The 23,398-nt window shown below is 44.5% G+C and overlaps 1 protein-coding gene across 1 annotated transcript in view; it reads left to right on the top strand.

The window, feature by feature from the left end:
- PFAS (phosphoribosylformylglycinamidine synthase) overlaps positions 1-23,398 on the top strand; it is a 77,794-nt gene that overhangs the window by 800 nt on the left and 53,596 nt on the right. The window contains exons 2-7 of the mRNA XM_058823007.1: positions 6,714-6,873; positions 10,656-10,794; positions 12,570-12,675; positions 14,820-15,006; positions 18,752-18,857; positions 21,788-21,928. Coding sequence (XP_058678990.1) covers positions 6,714-6,873; positions 10,656-10,794; positions 12,570-12,675; positions 14,820-15,006; positions 18,752-18,857; positions 21,788-21,928 — 839 coding nt within the window. The remainder of the gene's footprint in view (positions 1-6,713; positions 6,874-10,655; positions 10,795-12,569; positions 12,676-14,819; positions 15,007-18,751; positions 18,858-21,787; positions 21,929-23,398) is intronic.

The raw sequence follows: 23,398 nt of genomic DNA, 5'->3' as shown, positions 1-23,398 counted from the left end.
TTAGTGAATTTTGGGGCTTTTTTAGTGAATTTGGTGACTTTTTTAGTGAATTTTGGGGTTTTTTTAGTGAATTTTGGGGCTTTTTTAGTGAATTTTGGGCTTTTTTGGGAACTTTGGGATTTTTTGGTGCTTTTGGGGTCGATTTTGGGTCTTGCAGGCTCACAAAAATCCCAATTTTGGGTGAATTTTGGGGCTTTTAAAGTGAATTTTGGGGCTTTTTTAGTGAATTTTGGGGCTTTTTTAGTGAATTTTGGTGATTTTTTAGTGAATTTGGGGATTTTTTGGTGAATTTTTGGTGCTTTTGGGGTCGATATTGGGTCTTGCAGGCTCACAAAAATCCCAATTTTGGGTAAATTTTGGGCTTTTAAAGTGAATTTTGGGGCTTTTTTAGTGAATTTTGGGGCTTTTTAAATGAATTTTGGGGCTTTTTTAGTGAATTTTAGGGCTTTTTTAGTGAATTTTGGGGCTTTTTTAGTGAATTTTGGGGCTTTTTTGGAACTTTGGGATTTTTTGGTGCTTTTGGGGTCGATTTTGGGTCTTGCAGGCTCACAAAAATCCCAATTTTGGGTGAATTTTGGGGGTAATTTTGAGGCAATTTCCACCATTTCGCGAAGTGGGCGTGGCCTCGCTAAGCCCCGCCTCTATCCCATGAAGCCACGCCCCTCCCCTCAAGCCCCGCCCCCCTCAAGCCCCGCCCCTCCCCCATTTCTCCCCCCCCGGGGCCGTTTTGGGGCAGAAGCTCCGAAAGCCGCGGAGGTGCCGGGGAGGGGGAGGGGCGGGGGGGACCCCGAAATTTGGGGAGGGGGAGGGGCGGGGGGGACCCCGAAATTTGGGGGAGGAGGGGGGAGGGGCGGGGGGGACCCCGAAATTTGGGGGGGGGAGGGGCGGGGGGACCCCGAAATTTGGGGGAGGAGGGGGGAGGGGCGGGGGAGGAGGGGGGAGGGGCGGGGGGGGAGGGGGGACCCCGAAATTTGGGGGGGGGAGGGGCGGGGGGACCCCGAAATTTGGGGGGGGGAGGGGCGGGGGGGGACCCCGAAATTTGGGGAGGGGGAGGGGCGGGGGGGGGACCCCGAAATTTGGGGGAGGAGGGGGGAGGGGCGGGGGGGGAGGGGGGACCCCGAAATTTGGGGGGGGGAGGGGCGGGGGGACCCCGAAATTTGGGGAGGGGGGAGGGGCGGAGGGGGGAGGGGCGGGGGGGAGGGGGGACCCCGAAATTTGGGGGAGGAGGGGGGAGGGGCGGGGGGGGACCCCGAAATTTGGGGAGGGGGAGGGGCGGGGAGGGAGGGGGAGGGGCGGGGGGGGAGGGGGAGGGGCGGGGGGGAGGGGGGACCCCGAAATTTGGGGAGGGGGGAGGGGCGGAGGGGGGAGGGGCGGGGGGGGAGAGGGGACCCCGAAATTTGGGGGAGGAGGGGGGAGGGGCGGGGGGGGACCCCGAAATTTGGGGAGGGGGGAGGGGCGGATTTGGGGGTTTTTAGGGGGCGTTTTTGGGGGATTTTTGGATTTTTGGGGATTTTTTGGGGGAATTTTCGGGGTTTTTTTCGGATTTTTGGGGATTTTTTGAGGGAGTTTTGGGGACTTTTTGGGGGATTTTTTTCAGATTTTTTGGGGGAATTTTGGGGGAGGTTTCGGGGGTTTTTTTCGGATTTTTGGGGATTTTTTGGGGGTTTTTTTCGGATTTTTTGGGGATTTTTTTGGGGAGGTTTTGGGGGAATTTGGGGTTTTAGGGGGGAATTTTTGGTGGGAATTTTGGGGATTTCTTGGGGGAATTTTTCGGATTTTTTGGGGGAATTTTTTCGGATTTTTTGGGGGGATTTTTGGGTTTTGGGGGGAATTTTGGGGATTTTTTGGGGGAGAATTTTTGGGGATTTTTTGGGGGAATTTTGGGGGATTTTTTGGGGGAATTTGGGGTTTTAGGGGGGAATTTTTGGGGGAATTTTTTCGGATTTTTTGGGGGAAGATTTTGGGGGAATTTGGGGTTTTGGAGGGGAATTTTTGGGGATTTTTTGGGGAATTTGGGGTTTTGGGGGGGAATTTTTGGGGATTTTTGGGGGGGAATTTTGGGGACTTTTTGGGAGGAATTTTGGGGAATTTTGGGGGAATTTTTTCAGATTTTTGGGGGGATTTTGGGGGATTTTTTGGGGGAATTTGGGGTTTTGGGGGGGAATTTTTGGGGGGATTTTTGGGGGATTTTTTTCGATTTTTTTTGGGGAATTTTTGGGGGAGATTTTGGCGTAATTTGGGGTTTTGGGGGGGAATTTTGGGGATGTTTTGGGGGAATTTTGGGGATTTTTTGGGGAGATTTTTGGGGGAGATTTTGGGGGAATTTGGGGTTTTGGGGGGGAATTTTGGGGATTTTTTGGGGGAGGTTTTGGGGGAATTTTGGGGATTTTTTGGGGAATTTTTTCGGCTTTTTGGGGGAATTTCGGGGGGTTTTTTTTGGATTTTTGGGGGAATTTTCGGGGTTTTTTTTTCGGATTTTTGGGGATTTTTTGGGGGAGATTTTGGCGGAATTTGGGGTTTTGGGGGGGAATTTTTGGGGACTTTTTGGGGGAAATTTTTTGGATTTTTTGGGGGAAGATTTTGGGGGATTTGGGGTTTTGGGGGGGAATTTTTGTGGATTTTTTGGGGGAATTTTGGGGATTTTTGGGGGAATTTTGGGGTTTTTTTTCGGGGGATTTTGGGGAATTTTTTGGGGAGATTTTGGGGGGAGTTTTGGGGACTTTTTGGGGAAAATTTTTCGGATTTTTTGGGGGAGTTTTGGGGACTTTTTGGGGGAATTTGGGGTTTTGGGGGGGGATTTTTTCGGGTAATTTTGGGGATTTTTTGGGGGGATTTTTGGGTTTTGGGGAGAAATTTTGGGGATTTTTTGGGGAATTTTTTCGGATTTTTGGGGGAATTTCGGGGGATTTTTTTTTTTTTATTTTTGGGGGAATTTTCGGGGGTTTTTTTCAGATTTTTGGGGATTTTTTGGGGGAGATTTTGGCGGAATTTGGGGTTTTAGGGGGGAATTTTTGGAGGAATTTTGGGGATTTTTTGGGGAATTTTTTCGGATTTTTTGGGGAAGATTTTGGGGAATTTGGGTTTTGGAGGGGAATTTTTGGGATTTTTTGGGGGAATTTTGGGGGAAGATTTTGGCGGAATTTGGGGTTTTGGGGGGGAATTTTTGGGGATTTTTTGGGGGGAATTTTGGGGATTTTTTGGGGGAGATTTTGGGGTTTTTTTTCGGGTTTTTGGGGGAATTTTCGGGGTTTTTTTTGGATTTTTGGGGGAATTTTCGGGGTTTTTTTTCGGATTTTTGGGGGAGATTTTGGCGGAATTTTTTTGGGCTTTTGGGGAGATTTTGGGGGAATTTTGGGGATTTTTTAGGGGAATTTTGGGATGTTTAGGGATCATTAATTTAGGGCTGTTTTGCAATCATTAATTGGGATATTTTGGTTCATTTCTGGGCTGTTTGCAATCATTAATTGGGATATTTTGGGATCATTAATTGGGCTATTTTGGGATCATTAATTGGGATTTTTTGGGATCGTTAATTGGGATTTTTTGGGTTCATTTTTGGGCTATTTTGGGATCATTGATTGGGATATTTTGGGATCATTAATTGGGCTATTTTGGGATCATTAATTGGGATATTTTCGGTTCATTTTTGGGCTATTTTGGGATCATTAATTGGGATTTTTTGGGTTTATTTTTGGGACATTTTGGGATCATTAATTGGGCTATTTTGGGATCATTAATTGGGATATTTTGGGATCATTAATTGGGCTATTTTGGGATCATTAATTGGGACATTTTGGGTTCATTTTTGGGATCTTTTGGGATCATTAATTGGGATTTTTTGGGATCGTTAATTGGGACTTTTTGGGGTCATTTTTGGGATTTTTTTGGGTCCATGTTTGGGCTATTTTTTGTTAATTTTTGGGCTATTTTGGGTCGATTTTTGGGCTATTTTGGGATCATTAATTGGGATTTTTTGGGTTCATTTTTGGGTTATTTTGGAATCATTAATTGGGATTTTTTGTGTTCGTTTTTGGGCTATTTTGGGATCATTAATTGGGCTATTTTGGGATCATTAATTGCGATATTTTGGAATAATTTTTGGGCTGTTTTGGGATCATTAATTGGGATTTTTTGGAATCATTTCTGGGCTATTTTGGGATCATTAATTGGGAGTTTTTGGGCTATTTTGGGATCATTAATTGGGATATTTTGGGACATTTTGGGATCATTAATTGGGATTTTTTGGAATCATTTTTGGGACATTTTGGGATCATTAATTGGGATATTTTGGGTTATTTTGGGATCATTAATTGGCCTATTTTGGGATCATTAATTGCAATATTTTGGGCTATTTTGGGATCATTAATTGGCCTATTTTGGGATCATTAATTGGGATATTTTGGGCTATTTTGGGTTCATTAATTGGGCTATTTTGGGATCATTAATTGGGCTATTTTGGGATCATTAATTGGGATTTTTTGGGATCATTTTTGGGCTATTTTGGAATCATTAATTGGGATTTTTTGTGTTCGTTTTTGGGCTATTTGGGGATCATTAATTGGGACATTTTGGGTTCATTTTTGGGCTATTTTGGGATCATTAATTGGGATATTTTGGGATCATTAATTGGGATTTTTTGGAATCATTTTTGGGCTATTTTGGGATCATTATTGGGCTATTTTGTGATCATTAATTGGGATATTTTGGGATCATTAATTGCGATATTTTGGAATAATTTTTGGGCTATTTTGGGATCATTAATTGGGATTTTTTGGGTTCATTTTTGGGTTATTTTGGAATCATTAATTGCGATTTTTTGGGTTCATTTTTGGACATTTTGGGATCATTAATTGGGATATTTTGGGATCATTAATTGGGATATTTTGGGATCATTAATTGGGATATTTTGGGATCATTAATTGGGATATTTTGGGATCATTAATTGGGATATTTTGGGATCATTAATTGCGATATTTTGGAATAATTTTTGGGCTGTTTTGGGATCATTAATTGGGATTTTTTGGAATCATTTCTGGGCTATTTTGGGATCATTAATTGGGAGTTTTTGGGATCATTTTTTGGATATTTTGGGTTCATTTTTGGGTTATTTTGGAATCATTAATTGGGCTATTTTGGGGTCATTTTTGGGATTTTTTGTGTTCGTTTTTGGGCTATTTTGGGGTCATTTTTGGGATTTTTTTGGGTCCATGTTTGGGCTATTTTTTGTTAATTTTTGGGGCTATTTTGGGTCGATTTTTGGGCTATTTTGGGTTCATTTTTGGGCTATTTTGGGGTCATTTTTGGGATTTTTTTGGGTCCATTTTTGGGCTATTTTTTGTTAAGTTTTGGGGTTATTTTGGGTCGATTTTTGGGCTATTTTTTGTTAATTTTTGGGGCTATTTTGGGTCGATTTTTGGGCTATTTTGGGTTAATTTTTGGACTATTTTGGGGTCATTTTTGGGATTTTTTTGGGTCCATTTTTGGGCTATTTTTTGTTAATTTTTGGGGTTATTTTGGGTCGATTTTTGGGGCTATTTTGGGTTCATTTTTGGGCTATTTTTTGTTAATTTTTGGGGCTATTTTGGGTCGATTTTTGGGCTATTTTGGGGTCATTTTTGGGATTTTTTTGGGTCCATTTTTGGGCTATTTTGGGTCGATTTTTGGGCTATTTTTTGTTAATTTTTGGGGCTATTTTGTGTTGATTTTTGGGCTATTTTGGGATCATTTTTGGGCTATTTTGGGGTCATTTTTGGGATTTTTTTGGGTCCATTTTTGGGCTATTTTTTGTTAATTTTTGCGGTTATTTTGGGTCGATTTTTGGGCTATTTTGGGATCATTTTTGGGCTATTTTTTGTTAATTTTTGGGGCTATTTTGTGTTGATTTTTGGGCTATTTTTTGTTAATTTTTGGGGCTATTTTGGGTTCATTTTTGGGCTATTTTTTGTTAATTTTTGGGGCTATTTTGGGTCGATTTTTGGGCTATTTTGGGATCATTTTTGGGCTATTTTTTGTTAATTTTTGGGGCTATTTTGGGTTCATTTTTGGGCTATTTTTTGTTAATTTTTGGGGCTATTTTGGGTTCATTTTCGGGCTATTTTTTGTTAATTTTTGGGGTTATTTTGGGTCGATTTTTGGGCTATTTTTTGTTAATTTTTGGGGCCATTTTGTGTTGATTTTTGGGCTATTTTGGGTTAATTTTTGGGCTATTTTGGGGTCATTTTTGGGATTTTTTTGGGTCCATTTTTGGGCTATTTTTTGTTAATTTTTGGGGCTATTTTGGGTCGATTTTTGGGCTATTTTTTGTTAATTTTTGGGCTATTTTGGGTCGATTTTTGGGCTATTTTTTGTTAATTTTTGGGGCTATTTTGGGTTCATTTTTGGGCTATTTTTTATTAATTTTTGGGGCTATTTTGGGTTCATTTTCGGGCTATTTTTTGTTAATTTTTGGGGCTATTTTGGGTCGATTTTTGGGCTATTTTGGGATCATTTTTGGGCTATTTTTTGTTAATTTTGGGGCTATTTTGGGTCGATTTTTGGGCTATTTTTTGTTAATTTTTGGGCTATTTTGTGTCGATTTTTGGGCTATTTTTTGTTAAGTTTTGGGGCTATTTTGGGTCGATTTTTGGGCTATTTTGGGATCATGAATTGGGATTTTTTGAGTCCATTTTTGGGCTGTTTTGTGTTAATTGGTTTCATTTCTGTGCCCGTTGCAGATGCAGCTGCTTCGCTTCTTCGTGCTCCCGCAGAGCCCGGGGGGGGTCCCCGACCTCGGGGTCCCCTCGGCTTTGGGGTCCCCCCTGGCGGCGGCCAAGGAGGTGGAGCCAGGGGTGACGGCGGCGTCCTGCGAGCTCTGCTACTACCTGGGATGGGCAGGTGAGATTTGGGCTGAAAAACGCAAAATTTGGGCAAAAATTGGGCAAAAATTCTGAATTTTTGGGGATTTTTTGGGGATTTTCGGAGAATTTTTGGGGGTTTTTGGAAGGTTTTGGGGGTGACCGGGGTGTCCTGCGAGCTCTGCTGCTGCCTGGGATGGGCAGGTACGATTGGGGTGAAAAATGGGGATTTTGGGCAAAAATTGGGCAAAAATTCTGAATTTTTGGGCATTTTTGGGGGGTTTTTGGTGAATTTTTGGGGGTTTTTGGAAGGGTTTGGGGGTGACCGCGGTGTCCTGTGAGCTCTGCTACTACCTGGGATGGGCAGGTTAGATTTGGGCTGAAAAACGCAAAATTTGGGCAAAAATTGGGCAAAAATTCTGAATTTTTGGGGATTTTTTGGGGATTTTCGGAGAATTTTTGGGGGTTTTTGGAAGGTTTTGGGGGTGACCGCGGTGTCCTGCGAGCTCTGCTGCTGCCTGGGATGGGCAGGTACGATTGGGGTGAAAAATGGGGATTTTGGGCAAAAATTCTGAATTTTTGGGGTCAATTTGGGGGTTTTTGGGGGATTTTTTGGGGATTTTTGGGGGTTTTTGGAAGGGTTTGGGGGTGACCGCGGTGTCCTGCGAGCTCTGCTGCTGCCTGGGATGGGCAGGTGAGATTTGGGCTGAAAAACGCAAAATTTGGGCAAAAATTGGGCAAAAATTCTGAATTTTTGGGGATTTTTTGGGGATTTTTTGGGGATTTTCGGAGAATTTTTGGGGGTTTTTGGAAGGGTTTGGGGGTGACCGCGGTGTCCTGCGAGCTCTGCTGCTGCCTGGGATGGGCAGGTCGGATTTGGGCTGAAAACGCAAAATTTGGGCAAAAATTGGGCAAAAATTCTGAATTTTTGGGGATTTTTTGGGGATTTTTTGGGGATTTTCGGAGAATTTTTGGGGGTTTTTGGAAGGTTTTGGGGGTGACCGGGGTGTCCTGCGAGCTCTGCTACTACCTGGGATGGGCAGGTACGATTGGGGTGAAAAATGGGGATTTTGGGCAAAAATTGGGCAAAAATTCTGAATTTTTGGGGATTTTTTGGGGATTTTCGGAGAATTTTTGGGGGTTTTTGGAAGGTTTTGGGGGTGACCGCGGTGTCCTGCGAGCTCTGCTACTACCTGGGATGGGCAGGTGAGATTTGGGCTGAAAAACGCAAAAATTGGGCAAAAATTGGGCAAAAATTGGGATTTTTTTGGGCATTTTTTGGGTCAATTTTGGGGATTTTTTGGGGATTTTCGGAGAATTTTTGGGGGTTTTTGGAAGGTTTTGGGGGTGACGGCGGCGTCCTGCGAGCTCTGCTACTACCTGGGATGGGCAGGTGAGATTTGGGCTGAAAAACGCAAAATTTGGGCAAAAATTGGGCAAAAATTCTGAATTTTTGGGGATTTTTTGGGGATTTTTTGGGGATTTTCGGAGAATTTTTGGGGGTTTTTGGAAGGTTTAGGGGAGCTCGGAGAGCTCTGAGTTCACCTTGTTGGAGCAGGTGAGATTTGGGGTGAAAAATCCCAATTTTGGGCAAAAATTCTGAATTTTTGGGGTCAATTTTGGGGTTTTTTGGTGAATTTTTGTGGATTTTTTGGCCAATTTTTGGTGAATTTTGGTGAATTTTTGGGGATTTTTTGGAGGGCTTTGAGAGCTCTGTGCTCACTTTGGGCAGGTGAGATTGGGGTGAAAAACCCCAATTTAGGGCAAAATTTGGGCAAAAATTGGGCAAAAATTCTGAATTTTTGGGGCATTTTTTGGGGTTTTTTGGGGATTTTTTCAGCAAATTTTTGGTGAATTTTGGTGAATTTTTGGTGAATTTTTGGTGAATTTTTGGGGGGCTCGGAGAGCTCTGAGTTCACTTTGTTTGGGCAGCTGAGATTGGGGTGAAAAATCCCAATTTTGGGCAAAAATTGGGCAAAAATTGGGATTTTTTGGGGCATTTTTTGGGTCTTTTTTGGGGATTTTTTTGGGGATTTTTTGGGGATTTTTTGGGGAATTTTGGTGAATTTTTGGGGATTTTTTTGAGGGCTCCGAGAGGTCGGAGCTCACTTTGGACAGGTGAGATTGGGGGGAAAAATCCCAATTTTGGGTAAAAATTCTGAATTTCTGGGGTCAATTTTGGGGTTTTTGGGGGAATTTTGGGGGATTTTTTGGCAAATTTTTGGTGAATTTTTGTGAATTTTAATGGGATTTTTGCCATTTTAATGGGATTTTAATGGGATTTTTTGCCATTTTAATGGGATTTTAATGGAATTTTAATCGGATTTTTGTGGAATTTTTGTGGAATTTTTGTGGGATTTTTGTGGGATTTTTGCCATTTTAATGGGATTTTAATGGGACTTTAATGGGATTTTAATGGGATTTTTATGGGATTTTTTGCCATTTTAATGGGATTTTTATGGGATTTTTGTAGGATTTTTTGTAGGATTTTAATGGGATTTTTTGTATAATTTTAATGGGATTTTAATGGGATTTTTTGCCATTTTAATGGGATTTCTATGGGATTTTTATGGGATTTTAATGGGAGTTTTGTAGGATTTTAATGGGATTTTTGCCATTTTAAAGGCAATTTTTAATGGGATTTTGGTAGGATTTTTGTCGGATTTTAATGGGATTTTTGCCATTTTAATGGGATCTTGATGGGATTTTTGCCATTTTAATGGGATTTTTTGCCATTTTTATGGGATTTTAATGGGATTTTAATGGGATTTTTGTAGGATTTTTTGTAGGATTTTAATGGGATTTTTTTGTATAATTTTAATGGGATTTTAATGGTATTTTTTGCCATTTTAATGGGATTTTTATGGGATTTTAATGGGATTTTTAATGGGATTTTTATGGGATTTTTTGTAGGATTTTAATGGGATTTTAATGGGATTTTTGCCATTTTTATGGGATTTTAATGGGAGTTTTGTAGGATTTTAATGGGATTTTTGCCATTTTAAAGGCAATTTTTAATGGGATTTTGGTAGGATTTTTGTCGGATTTTAATGGGATTTTAATGGGATTTTTGCCATTTTAAAGGCAATTTTTAATGGGATTTTTTGCCATTTTAATGCGATTTTTGCCATTTTAATGGGATTTTAATGGGATTTTTATGGGATTTTAATGGGACTTTAATGGGATTTTTGTAGGATTTTAATGAGATTTAATGGGATTTTAATAGGATTTTTATGGGATTTTAATGGGATTTTAATGGGATTTTTATGCAATTTTTATGGTATTTTAATTGGATTTTTTGCCATTTTTATGGGATTTTAATGGGATTTTTATGGGATTTTAATGGGACTTTAATGGGATTTTTATGGGATTTTTGTAGGATTTTGATGAGATTTAATGGGATTTTAATAGGATTTTTATGGGATTTTAATGGGATTTTAATGGGATTTTTATGCGATTTTTATGGTATTTTAATTGGGTTTTTTGCCATTTTTATGGGATTTTAATGGGAATTCAATGGGATTTTAATGGGGTTTTTTGCCATTTTAATGAGATTGCAATGGGATTTTAATGGGATTTTAATGGGATTTTTTGTAGGATTTTAATGGGATTTTTGCCCCTTTAATGGGATTTTAATAGGATTTTAATGGGATTTTTGCCATTTTAATGGGATTTTTATGGGATTTTAATGGGATTTTAATGGGATTTTAATGGGATTTTTGCCGTTTTAATGGGATTTTAATGGGATTTTTGCAATTTTAATGCAATTTTAATGGGATTTTTCTGTGATTTTCTGTTTTTTATGGGATTTTTTGGTTCCAGGTGATTCCCCGCCGAGCCCCGAGGAGCTGCAGACCCTGCTGTGGATTTTGGGGTCCCCCCTGGCGCAGGGCGGGGACGTGGCCCAGAGGAGCTTCCTGCGCCCCCAGGGCCCCCACGAGCTGCTGGAGATCGGGCCCAGGTGCGAAATTTGGGGGAAAATTCCGGAATTTTGGGAAAAATTGTGAAATTTTGGGAAATTTTGGAACGATTGGGCAAAAATTGCGGGGAATTTTGGGGGATTATTTGGGATTTTTTTGGGATTATTTGGGACTTTTTGGGGGATTATTTGGGATTTTTTGGGGATTTTTGGAGGGTTTTTTGAGGAAATTTTGGAATTTTTCATGGGGATTTTGGGATTTTTTGGGGGATTTTTTGAGGGTTTTTTGGGGAAATTTTGGAATTTTTGGGGGAATATTTGGGACTTTTTGGGGGGATTATTTGGGATTTTTTGGGGGATTATTTGGGACTTTTTGGGGGGATTATTTGGGATTTTTTGTGGGGATTATTTAGGATTTTTGGGGGATTATTTGGGATTTTTGGGGGGATTATTTGGGATTTTTTGGGGATTATTTGGGATTTTTGGGGGGATTATTTGGGATTTTTTGGGGGATTATTTGGGATTTTTTTGGGGGATTATTTGGGATTTTTTGGGGGATTATTTAGGATTTTTTTGGGGGATTATTTGGGATTTTTTGGGGGATTATTTGGGATTTTTTGGGGATTATTTGGGATTTTTGGGGGGATTATTTGGGATTTTTTGGGGGATTATTTGGGATTTTTTGGGGGATTATTTGGGATTTTTTGGGGAATTATTTGGGATTTTTTTGGGGGATTATTTGGGATTTTTTGGGGGGATTATTTGGGATTTTTTGGGGTAATTATTTGGGATTTTTTGGGGATTTTTTTGGGGATTATTTGGGATTTTTTGGGGCATTTTTGGGGAAATTTGAAGGAATTTTGGCCCCTGGAGCTTCCTGCGCCCCCAGGGCCCCCACGAGCTGCTGGAGATCGGGCCCAGGTGCGAAATTTGGGGGAAAATTCTGGAATTTTGGGAAAAATTGTGAAATTTTGGGAAATTTTGGGGGGTTTCAGGGGATTTTGGGGGGGTTTTGGAGATTATTTTGGATTTTTGGGGGATTTCTTTGAAATGTATTTGGATTTTTTGGGGATTATTTGGGATTTTTTTGGGGGGATTTTGGGGGATTTTTTGGGGATTATTAAGGACAATTAATTAGTGCTAATTAATTAATTAGGGCTAATTAACCCCAGGCTTGGGGCTGTGCCCCTGTGCCACTGTTTGGGTGGAATTTGGGGGATTTTTGGGCCATTTTTAGAGAGATTTTTGTTGATTTTTAGTGGGATTTGGATGGGAATTTGGGGATTTTGGGGCTATTTAGTGCTAATAATTAATGCTAATTAACAGATTGTGTTAATTACGGCAGGTTGGGGGTGTGCACGCCCCTGTCCACCCACGCTGTGTCCCTGTGCTCAAATTGGGGATTTTTGGGCCATTTTTAGTGGGATTTTGATGGGAATTTTAGGATTTTTGGCTAATTAAGGATAATTAATTAGTGCTAATTAATGAATTGTGTTAATTACGGCAGGCTGGGGGTGTGCACGCCCCTGTCCACCAACGCTGTGTCACAGATTGGGGATTTTGGGGCCATTTTTAGTGGGATTTGGATGGGAATTTCGGGATTTTTGGACTAATTAGTGCTAATAATTAATGCTAATTAACGAATTGTGTTAATTAATGCAGGCTGGGGGTGTGCACGCCCCTGTCCACCAACGCCGTGTCGCAGATTGGGGATTTTGGGGCCATTTTTGGTGGGATTTGGGTGGGAATTTCGGGATTTTTGGCTAATTAAGGATAATTAATTAGTGCTAATTAATGAAATGTGTTAATTAATGCAGGCTGGGGATGTGCACGCCCCTGTCCACCAACGCCGTGTCCCTGTGCCACGCGGCCGGGCTGAGCCGGGTGCGGCGCCTGGAGAGATCGCGCCGGATCCTGCTGCAGGTGGGCACAGAAATGCCCAAAAATCCCCAAAAATTCCCAAAAAAAATTCCCAAAAATTCCCCCAAAACTTCCCCCAAAAATTCCCCCAAATTTCCTCAAAGTTTCCCCAAAAAAAATCCCAAAAATTCCCCCAAAAATTCCCCAAAAATGCCAAAAATTTCCCCCAAAAATTCCCAAAATTCCCAGGAAATTCCCCCAAAAATTCCCCCAAATTTCCTCAAAGTTTCCCCAAAAATTCCCCCAAAAATTCCCCCAAATTTCCTCAAAGTTTCCCCAAAAATCCCCCCAAAAATTCCCCCAAATTTCCTCAAAGTTTCCCCCCAAAAAAATCCCAAAAATTCCCCCAAAATTCCCCCAAAACTTGCCCCAAAAATTGCCCCAAATTTCCTCAAAGTTTCCCAAAAAATTCCCCCAAAAATTCCCCAAAATTTCCTCAAAGTTTCCCCAAAAATCCCCAAAACTTCCCCCAAAAATTCCCCCAAATTTCCTCAAAGTTTCCCCCCCAAAAAAATCCCAAAAATTCCCCCCAAAATGCCCCAAAAATGCCAAAAAGTTCCCCCAAAAATTCCCAAAATTCTCAGAAAATTCCCCAAAAAATTTCCCCAAAATTCCCCCAAATTTTCTCAAAATTTCCCCAAAAACGCAAAAAAAAAAAAAAATCCCAAAAATTCCCCCCAAAATGCCCCAAAAATGCCAAAAAGTTCCCCCAAAATTCCCAAAATTCCCAGGAAATTCCCCGAAAAATTCCCCCAAAATTCCCTTAAAATGCCCAAAAATTTTCTCCTAAAAATGCCAAGAAATTCCCAAAAAATTCCCCCAAAAATTCCCCCAAAATTTCCAGAAAATTTCTCCAGAAATGCCAAAAAAATCCCAAAAATTCCCCCCAAAATTTCCCCCCAAAATGCCAAAAAAGTTCCCAAAAAGTTCCTGAGAAAGTTCCCAAAAATGCCAAAAAATTCTCAATAAATTCCCAAAAAAAAAAAAAAAAATCCCAGAAAATTCCCCCCCAAAATTCCCCCAAAATTTCCTCAAAATTTCTCCAAAAATCCCAAAAAAAATCCCAAAATTTCCCCGAAAATTCCCTGAAAATTCCTCCTAAAATTCCCAAAATTTCAAAAAAATCCCCACAAAAAAAAAAAATCAAAAAAATTCCCCCAAAATTCTCAACGTCCCCAATGTCCCCAAGGTGTCCCCAATGTCCCCAATGTCCCCAATGTCCCCAATGTCCCCAATCCCATTCATGTCCCCCCAATGTCCCCCCAATGTCACCCCAAATGTCCCCCCAATGTCCCCAATGTCCCCAATGTCCCCAATGTCCCCAATCACCCCAATGTCCCCAAGGTGTCCCCAAGGTGTCCTCAATGTCCCCAATGTCCCCAATGTCCCCCCAATGTCCCCAATCCCCTCAGTGTCCCCAAAGTCTCCAATCACCCCAATGTCCCCAAGGTGTCCCCAAGGTGTCCTCAATGTCCCCAGTGTCCCCAAGGTGTCCCCAATGTCCCCAATCCCATTCATGTCCCCCCAATGTCCCCCCACTGTCCCCAATGTCCCCCCAATGTCCCCTCAAATGTCCCCCCAATGTCCCCAATCCCCTCAGTGTCCCCAAAGTCCCCAATCACCCCAATGTCCCCAAGGTGTCCCCAAGGTGTCCTCAATGTCCCCAATGTCCCCAAAGCATTCCCAATGTCCCCAATCCCATTCATGTCCCCTCAGTGTCCCCAGTGTCCCCCAATGTCCCCCCAATGTCCCCTCAATGTCCCCCAATGTTCCCAAAGCATTCCCAATGTCCCCAATCCCCTCAGTGTCCCCCCAATGTCCCCCCAAATGTCCCCCAGTGTCCCCAATCCCCCAATGTCCCCAAAGTCCCCAAAGCATTCCCAATGTCCCCAAGGTGTCCCCAATGTCCCCAATCCCCCCAATGTCCCCAATCACCCCAATGTCCCCAAGGTGTCCCCAATGTCCCCGATCCCCCCAATGTCCCCAATGTCCCCAAGGTGTCCTCAATGTCCCCAATCCCCCCAATGTCCCCAATCACCCCAATGTCCCCAAGGTGTCCCCAATGTCCCCAATCCCCCCAATGTCCCCAAGGTGTCCCCAGTGTCCCCAATCCCATTCACGTCCCCACTGTCCCCGCGCGTCCCCAGCTGTCGTCCCCGGTGTCCCCCGAGGTGCGCGTCCGTCTGTCCCGCGCGCTGCGTGACCCGGTGACGGAGCAGCTGTACCCGGAGCCCTTGGGGACCTTCGATGTCCCCGCGGTGCCCGTCCCTGTCACCACCATCGACGTCCTGGGACGGGGACAGCGGGCGCTCAGGGAGGCGGACGCAGAGCTGGGTGAGGGATTGGGGACATTGTGGGGACATTGTGGGGACATTGGGGACATTGGGGACATTGGGGACAGTGGGGACATTGGGGACAGTGGGGACATAGGGGACATTGTGGGGACATTGGGGACATTGGGGACATTGGGGACAGTGGGGACATTGGGGACAGTGGGGACATTGGGGACATTGGGGACATAGGGGACATTGTGGGGACATTGGGGACATTGGGGACATCAATGGGGACATTGTGGGGACATTGGGGACAGTGGGGACATCAATGGGGACATTGTGGGGACATTGGGGACATTGGGGACATTGGGGACATTGTGGGGACATTGGGGGGATTGGGGACATTGAGGACACCTTGGGGACAGTGGGGGCATTGGGGACATTGGGGACAGAGGGCGCTCAGGGAGGCGGACGCAGAGCTGGGTGAGGGACACTGGGGACACTGGGGACATTGTGGGGACATTGGGGACATTGTGGGGACATTGGGGACATCAATGGGGACATTGTGGGGACATTGGGGACATTGGGGACATTGGGGACATTGTGGGGACATTGGGGACATTGGGGACATTGTGGGGACATTGGGGACATTGTGGGGACATTGGGGGGATTGGGGACATTGAGGACACCTTGGGGACAGTGGGGGCATTGGGGACATTGGGGACAGCGGGCGCTCAGGGAGGCGGACGCAGAGCTGGGTGAGGGACACTGGGGACACTGGGGACATTGTGGGGACATTGGGGACATTAATGGGGACATTGGGGACATTGAGGACATTGGGGACATTGTGGGGACATTGGGGACATTAATGGGGACATTGGGGACAGTGGGGACATTGGGGACATAGGGGACATTGTGGGGACATTGGGGACATTGGGGACATTGTGGGGACATTGGGGACATTGAGGACATTGGGGACATTGGGGACAGTGGGGGCATTGGGGACATTGGGGGCATTGGGGACATTGGGGACATTGGGGACATTGGGGACAGAGGGCGCTCAGGGAGGCGGACGCAGAGCTGGGTGAGGGACATTGGGGACACTGGGGACAGTGGGGACATTGGGGACAGTGGGGACATTGGGGACAATAATGGCGACATTAATGGGGACATTGGGGGGATTGGGGACATTGGGGACGTCAATGGGGACATTGGGGACAATAATGGGGACAGAGAGCCCTGAGGGAGGCGGACACCGAGCTGGGTGAGGGACATTGGGGACACTGGGGACATCAATGGGGACATTGTGGGGACATTGGGGACATCAATGGGGACATTGAGGACATTGGGGACAGTGGGGACATTGGGGACACTGGGGACATCAATGGGGACATTGTGGGGACATTGGGGACATCAATGGGGACATTGGGGACAGTGGGGACATTAATGGGGACATTGGGGACATTGGGGGAGTTGGGGACATTAATGGGGACACTGGGGACATTAATGGGGACAGTGGGGGCATTGGGGACATTAATGGGGACATTGGGGGCATTGGGGACAGTGGGGCCATTGGGGACATTGGGGACATTAATGGGGACACTGGGGACACATTGGGGACACTGAGGACATTGGGGACGTTAATGGGGACATTGGGGACATTGGGGACATTAATGGGGACATTGGGGGCATTGGGGACATTGGGGACATTAATGGGGACATTGGGGACATTGGGGACATTGGGGACATTAATGGGGACATTGGGGACATTAATGGGGACATTGTGGCCATTGGGGACATTAATGGGGACATTGGGGCCATTGGGGCCATTGGGGACATTGGGGCCATTGGGGACATTAATGGGGACATTGGGGACATTAATGGGGACATTAATGGGGACATTGTGGCCATTGGGGACATTAATGGGGACATTGGGGACATTGGGGCCATTGGGGATATTGGGACCATTGGGGACATTAATGGGGACCCCGGGGCCATTGGGGCCATTGGGGACCGAGCAGGGATCGGCAGCGCGTGGGGAATTTGGGAATTTTTTGGGATTTTTTTTGAATTCCTGGGGATCTTTTGGGGAAGTTTCCGGGAAATCTTTGGGGAATTTTTCTGGAACTTTGGGGTGAATTTTGTTGGATTTTTTGGGGAATTTTGTGGAAATGTTTTGAGCATTTTTGGAGGCATTTTGGGGCAATTTTAAGGGATTTTATTTTTTTGCTAATTTCTTTGGGAATATTTTGGGAATGTGCAGGAAATTTTTGAGGAAATCTTTGGGGATTTGTGGGGAATTTTTGGCCAGAAATCTTTTGGAATTTGTTGAGCATCTTTTGGGAATTTTTGGGGGCATTTTTTGGGACATTTTTTGAGAGAATTTAAAAACAATTTTGGGGATTTTTTTGTGGTTTTGGGGAATTCTTTTGAGAATTTAAAAAAGATATTTTTGGAGTATGTTTTGGAAATTTTTGGGGAATTTTCTGGGAATTTTTAGGAACTTTTTTTTTTATTATTTTGGGGGGGGGGTTATTGTTTTTTGGGATATTTTTAGGAATTTGGGGGGATTTTTTTGGGGATATTTTTGGGAATTTGGGAGATTTTTTAGGGGATATTTTTGGGAATTTGGGGGATTTTTTTGGGGGTATTTTTGGGAATTTGGGGGATGTTTTTGGGGATATTTTTGGGAATTTGGGGGATTTTTTTGCCGATATTTTTGGGAATTTGGGGGATTTTTTTGCCGATATTTTTGGGAATTTGGGGGATTTTTTGGGGATATTTTTAGGAATTTGGGGGATTTTTTTGGGGATATTTTTGGGAATTTGGGGGGATTTTTTTGGGGATATTTTTGGGAATTTGGGGGATTTTTTAGGGATATTTTTGGGAATTTGGGGGATTTTTTTGGGGGTATTTTTGGGAATTTGGGGGATGTTTTTGGGGAAATTTTTGGGAATTTGGGGGATTTTTTGGGGATATTTTTGGGAATTTGGGGGATTTTTTGGGGGATATTTTTGGGAATTTGGGGGATTTTTTTGCCAATATTTTTGGGAATTTGGGGGATTTTTTTGGGGATATTTTTGGGAATTTGGGAGATTTTTTAGGGGATATTTTTGGGAATTTGGGGGATTTTTTGGGGGATGTTTTTGGGAATTTGGGGGATTTTTTGGGGGATGTTTTTGGGAATTTGGGGGATTTTTTTGGGGATATTTTTGGGAATTTGGGGGATTTTTTGGGGGATGTTTTTGGGAATTTGGGGGATTTTTTTGGGGATATTTTTGGGAATTTGGGGGATTTTTTTTCGGGGATATTTTTGGGAATTTGGGGGATTTTTTTGCCAATATTTTTGGGAATTTGGGGGATTTTTTAGGGGATATTTTTGGGAATTTGGGGGATTTTTTTGGGGATATTTTTGGGAATTTGGGAGATATTTTTGGGGATATTTTTGGGAATTTGGGGGATTTTTTTGGGGGATATTTTTGGGAATTTGGGGGATTTTTTTGGGGATATTTTTGGGAATTTGGGGGATTTTTTTGGGGATATTTTTGGGAATTTGGGGGATATTTTGGGGATATTTTTGGGAATTTGGGGGATTTTTTTGGGGGATATTTTTGGGAATTTGGGGGATTTTTTTGGGGATATTTTTGGGAATTTGGGGGATTTTTTTGGGAATACTTTTAGGAAAATTTTGGAGAAATTTTTGGGTTTTTTTGCCAATGTTTTGGGGAGTTTGTGGAGTAATTTTTGGGAGATTTTTTGGGAACTTTTTTTGATTTTTTGGTGATTTTTTTTTCCCCCTTCTCCAGGCCTGGCCTTTGACTCGTGGGACCTGGAGTTCTACACTCAGCTCTTCCAGAAAGCCGGGAGGAACCCGACCTCCGTGGAGCTCTTTGACCTGGCCCAGAGCAACAGGTGAGCCCAAAACCACCAAAATCCCCAAAAAACATAAAAATCCTACAAAATCCCAAAGAAATCCTGCAAAAATCCCACAAAAATCCCATAAAAATCCATAAAATCACTGAAATTCCCATCCCTGGAGCTCTGTGAGCTGGCCGAGAGCAACAGGTGAGTCAAAAAACACCCAAAATCCCAAAAAAACCATAAAAATCCTACAAAATCCCAGAGAAATCCCACAAAAATCCCATAAAAATCCCATAAAAATCCATAAAATCACTGAAATTTTCGTTCCTGGAGCTCTGTGAGCTGGCCCAGAGCAACAGGTGAGCCCAAAACCACCAAAATCCCCAAAAAACATAAAAATCCTACAAAATCCCAGAGAAATCCTGCGAAAATCCCACAAAAATCCCAGAAAAATCCCATAAAAATCCCACAAAAATCCCACAAAAATCCCATAAAAATCCCACAAAAATCCCATAAAAATCCCATAAAAATCCCATAAAAATCCCATAAAAATCCCACAAAAATCCCACAAAAATCCCATAAAAATCCCACAAAAATCCCACAAAAATCCCATAAAAATCCCACAAAAATCCCATAAAAATCCCATAAAAATCCCACAAAAATCCCACAAAAATCCCACAAAAATCCCACAAAAATCCCATAAAAATCCCACAAAAATCCCACAAAAATCCCATAAAAATCCCATAAAAATCCCATAAAAATCCCACAAAAATCCCATAAAAATCCCACAAAAATCCCACAAAAATCCCACAAAAATCCCACAAAAATCCCATAAAAATCCCATAAAAATCCCATAAAAATCCCACAAAAATCCCACAAAAATCCCATAAAAATCCCACAAAAATCCCACAAAAATCCCATAAAAATCCCATAAAAATCCCAGAAAAATCCCACAAAAATCCCATAAAAATCCCACAAAAATCCCATAAAAATCCATAAAATCACTGAAATTCCCATCCCTGGAGCTCTGTGAGCTGGCCCAGAGCAACAGGTGATCCCAAAACACCCAAAATCCCAAAAAAACCATAAAAATCCTACAAAATCCCAGAGAAGTCCCACAAAAATCCCATAAAAATCCCATAAAAATCCATAAAATCACTGAAATTTTCGTTCCTGGAGCTCTGTGAGCTGGCCCAGAGCAACAGGTGAGCCAAAAACCACCCAAAATCCCAAAAAAACATAAAAATCCTACAAAATCCCAAAGAAATCCTGCGAAAATCCCACAAAAATCCCATAAAAATCCCATAAAAATCCCATAAAAATCCCACAAAAATCCCACAAAAATCCCATAAAAATCCCATAAAAATCCCACAAAAATCCCATAAAAATCCCATAAAAATCCCACAAAAATCCCACAAAAATCCCACAAAAATCCCACAAAAATCCCGCGAAAATCCCACAAAAATCCCATAAAAATCCCATAAAAATCCCACAAAAATCCCACAAAAATCCCATAAAAATCCCACAAAAATCCCATAAAAATCCCATAAAAATCCCATAAAAATCCCATAAAAATCCCACAAAAATCCCACAAAAATCCCATAAAAATCCCACAAAAATCCCACAAAAATCCCATAAAAATCCCACAAAAATCCCATAAAAATCCCATAAAAATCCCACAAAAATCCCACAAAAATCCCATAAAAATCCCACAAAAATCCCACAAAAATCCCATAAAAATCCCATAAAAATCCCATAAAAATCCCACAAAAATCCCACAAAAATCCCATAAAAATCCCACAAAAATCCCACAAAAATCCCATAAAAATCCCATAAAAATCCCACAAAAATCCCATAAAAATCCCATAAAAATCCCATAAAAATCCCACAAAAATCCCATAAAAATCCATAAAATCACTGAAATTCCCATCCCTGGAGCTCTGTGAGCTGGCCCAGAGCAACAGGTGATCCCAAAACACCCAAAATCCCAAAAAAACCATAAAAATCCTACAAAATCCCAGAGAAATCCTGTGAAAATCCCACAAAATTCGGCTGAAATTCCACGAAACCCCAAAATTCCTCAAAACCGTACAAAAATCCCATAAAATTTCCACTGAAATCTCATAAAATTCCCTAAAATTCCGCTGGAATCCTGCAAAAATCCCACAAAAACCAGTGGGCGTGTCCCTGTGATGACGTCACTCTGATGATGTCATACCTTTCCCCCCGCAGCGAGCACAGCCGCCATTGGTTCTTCCGGGGTCACGTGACCATCGACGGCCGCCCGGTGGGCGTGTCCCTGTGGTGACATCACACTGATGACGTCACACTGATGACGTCATTCTGATGATGTCATGTCTTTCCCCTGCCATTGGTTCTTCCAGGGTCACGTGACCGTCGATGGCCGCCCCGGTGGGCGTGTCCCTGTGATGACGTCACTCTGATGATGTCATGTTTCCCCCCCGCCATTGGTTCTTCCGGGGTCACGTGACCATTGATGGCTGCCCGGTGGGCGTGTCGCTGTGATGACGTCACTCTGATGATGTCATGTCTTTCCCCCCCGCAGCGAGCACAGCCGCCATTGGTTCTTCCGGGGTCACGTGACTGTCGGCGGCCGCCCGGTGGGCGTGTCCCTGTGATGACGTCACTCTGATGATGTCATGTCTTTCCCCCGCCATTGGTTCTTCCGGGGTCACGTGACCGTCGATGGCCGCCCAGTGGGCGTGTCGCTGTGATGACGTCACTCTGATGATGTCATGTCTTTCCCCCCCGCAGCGAGCACAGCCGCCATTGGTTCTTCCGGGGTCACGTGACTGTCGGCGGCCGCCCGGTGGGCGTGTCCCTGTGATGACGTCACTCTGATGATGTCATGTCTTTCCCCCGCCATTGGTTCTTCCGGGGTCACGTGACCGTCGATGGCCGCCCAGTGGGCGTGTCGCTGTGATGACGTCACTCTGATGATGTCATACCTTTTCCTGCAGCGAGCACAGCCGCCATTGGTTCTTCCGGGGTCACGTGACCGTCGACGGCCGCCCGGTGGGCGTGTCCCTGTTCCGCTCCCTGATGGACACCCAGAGCTCCTCCCACCCCAACAACGTCATCAAGTTCTGCGACAACAGCAGGTGTGACGTCATTGGCGCACCTGGGACACACCTGGGGACACACCTGGGGACATGGGGACACCTGGGGACATGGGGACACCTGGGGTCACCATGGATACACCTGGGACACACCTGGGACACACCTGGGGACACACCTGGGGACATGGGGACACCATGGATACACCTGGGCACACCTGGGACACACCTGGGGACACACCTGGGACACACCTGGGGACACACCTGGGACACACCTGGGGACACACCTGGGGACACACCTGGGGACATGGGGACACCATGGATACACCTGCGGACATCATGGACACACCTGGGGACACGGGGACATCATAGACACACCTGGGCACATCATGGACACACCTGGGACACACCTGGGACACACCTGGGACACACCTGGGCACACCTGGGGACACCTGGGGACATGGAGACACCATGGATACACCTGGGGACACACCTGGGGACATCATGGGGACACCTGGGGACACCTGGGGACACGTGTGACACACCTGGGGACACGGGGACATCATAGACACACCTGGGGACACCATAGACACACCTGGGACACACCTGGGCACACCTGGGGACACCATGGATACACCTGGAGACACAGGGACACACCTGTGACACACCTGGGGGCACCATAGATACACCTGGGGACACGTGTGACACACCTGGGGACACGGGGACATCATAGACACACCTGGGCACACCATAAATACACCTGGGACACACCTGGGACACACCTGGGGACATCATAGATACACCTGGGACACACCTGGGGACATCTGGGGACACGGAGACATCATAGACACACCTGGGGACACACCTGGGACACACCTGAGATTCCTGGGACACACCTGGACACACCTGGGCACACCTGGGGACACACCTGGGGACACGGGGACATCATAGACACACCTGGGGACATCATGGAAACACCTGGGACACACCTGGGGACATCATAGATACACCTGGGGACACCTGGGGACACACCTGGGGGCACACCTGGGGACATGGGGACATCATAGACACACCTGGGGACACCTGGGACACACCTGGGGACACCTGGGCACACCTGGGGACACCATAGATACACCTGGGGACACGGGGACATCATAGACACACCTGTGACACACCTGGGCACACCTGGGACACACCTGGGGACACACCTGGGGACACACCTGGGACACCTGGGGACATCATAGATACACCTGGGCACACCTGGGCTCACCTGGGGACATCATAGATACACCTGGGGACACACCTGGGGACACACCTGGGACACCTGGGCTCACCGGGACACACCTGGGACACACCTGGGGACACCATGGATACACCTGGGGACATCATGGACACACCTGGGACACACCTGGGCACACCTGGGACACACCTGGGGACACCATGGATACACCTGGGGACACGGGGACACACCTGGGGACACACCTGGGGACACACCTGGGGACACCTGGGACACAC

This window comes from Ammospiza caudacuta, chromosome 36 (genome assembly GCF_027887145.1).
Source record: "Ammospiza caudacuta isolate bAmmCau1 chromosome 36, bAmmCau1.pri, whole genome shotgun sequence".
Classification (NCBI taxonomy): Eukaryota; Metazoa; Chordata; class Aves; order Passeriformes; family Passerellidae; genus Ammospiza; species Ammospiza caudacuta.
This window is presented reverse-complemented; position numbering and strand designations above follow the sequence as displayed.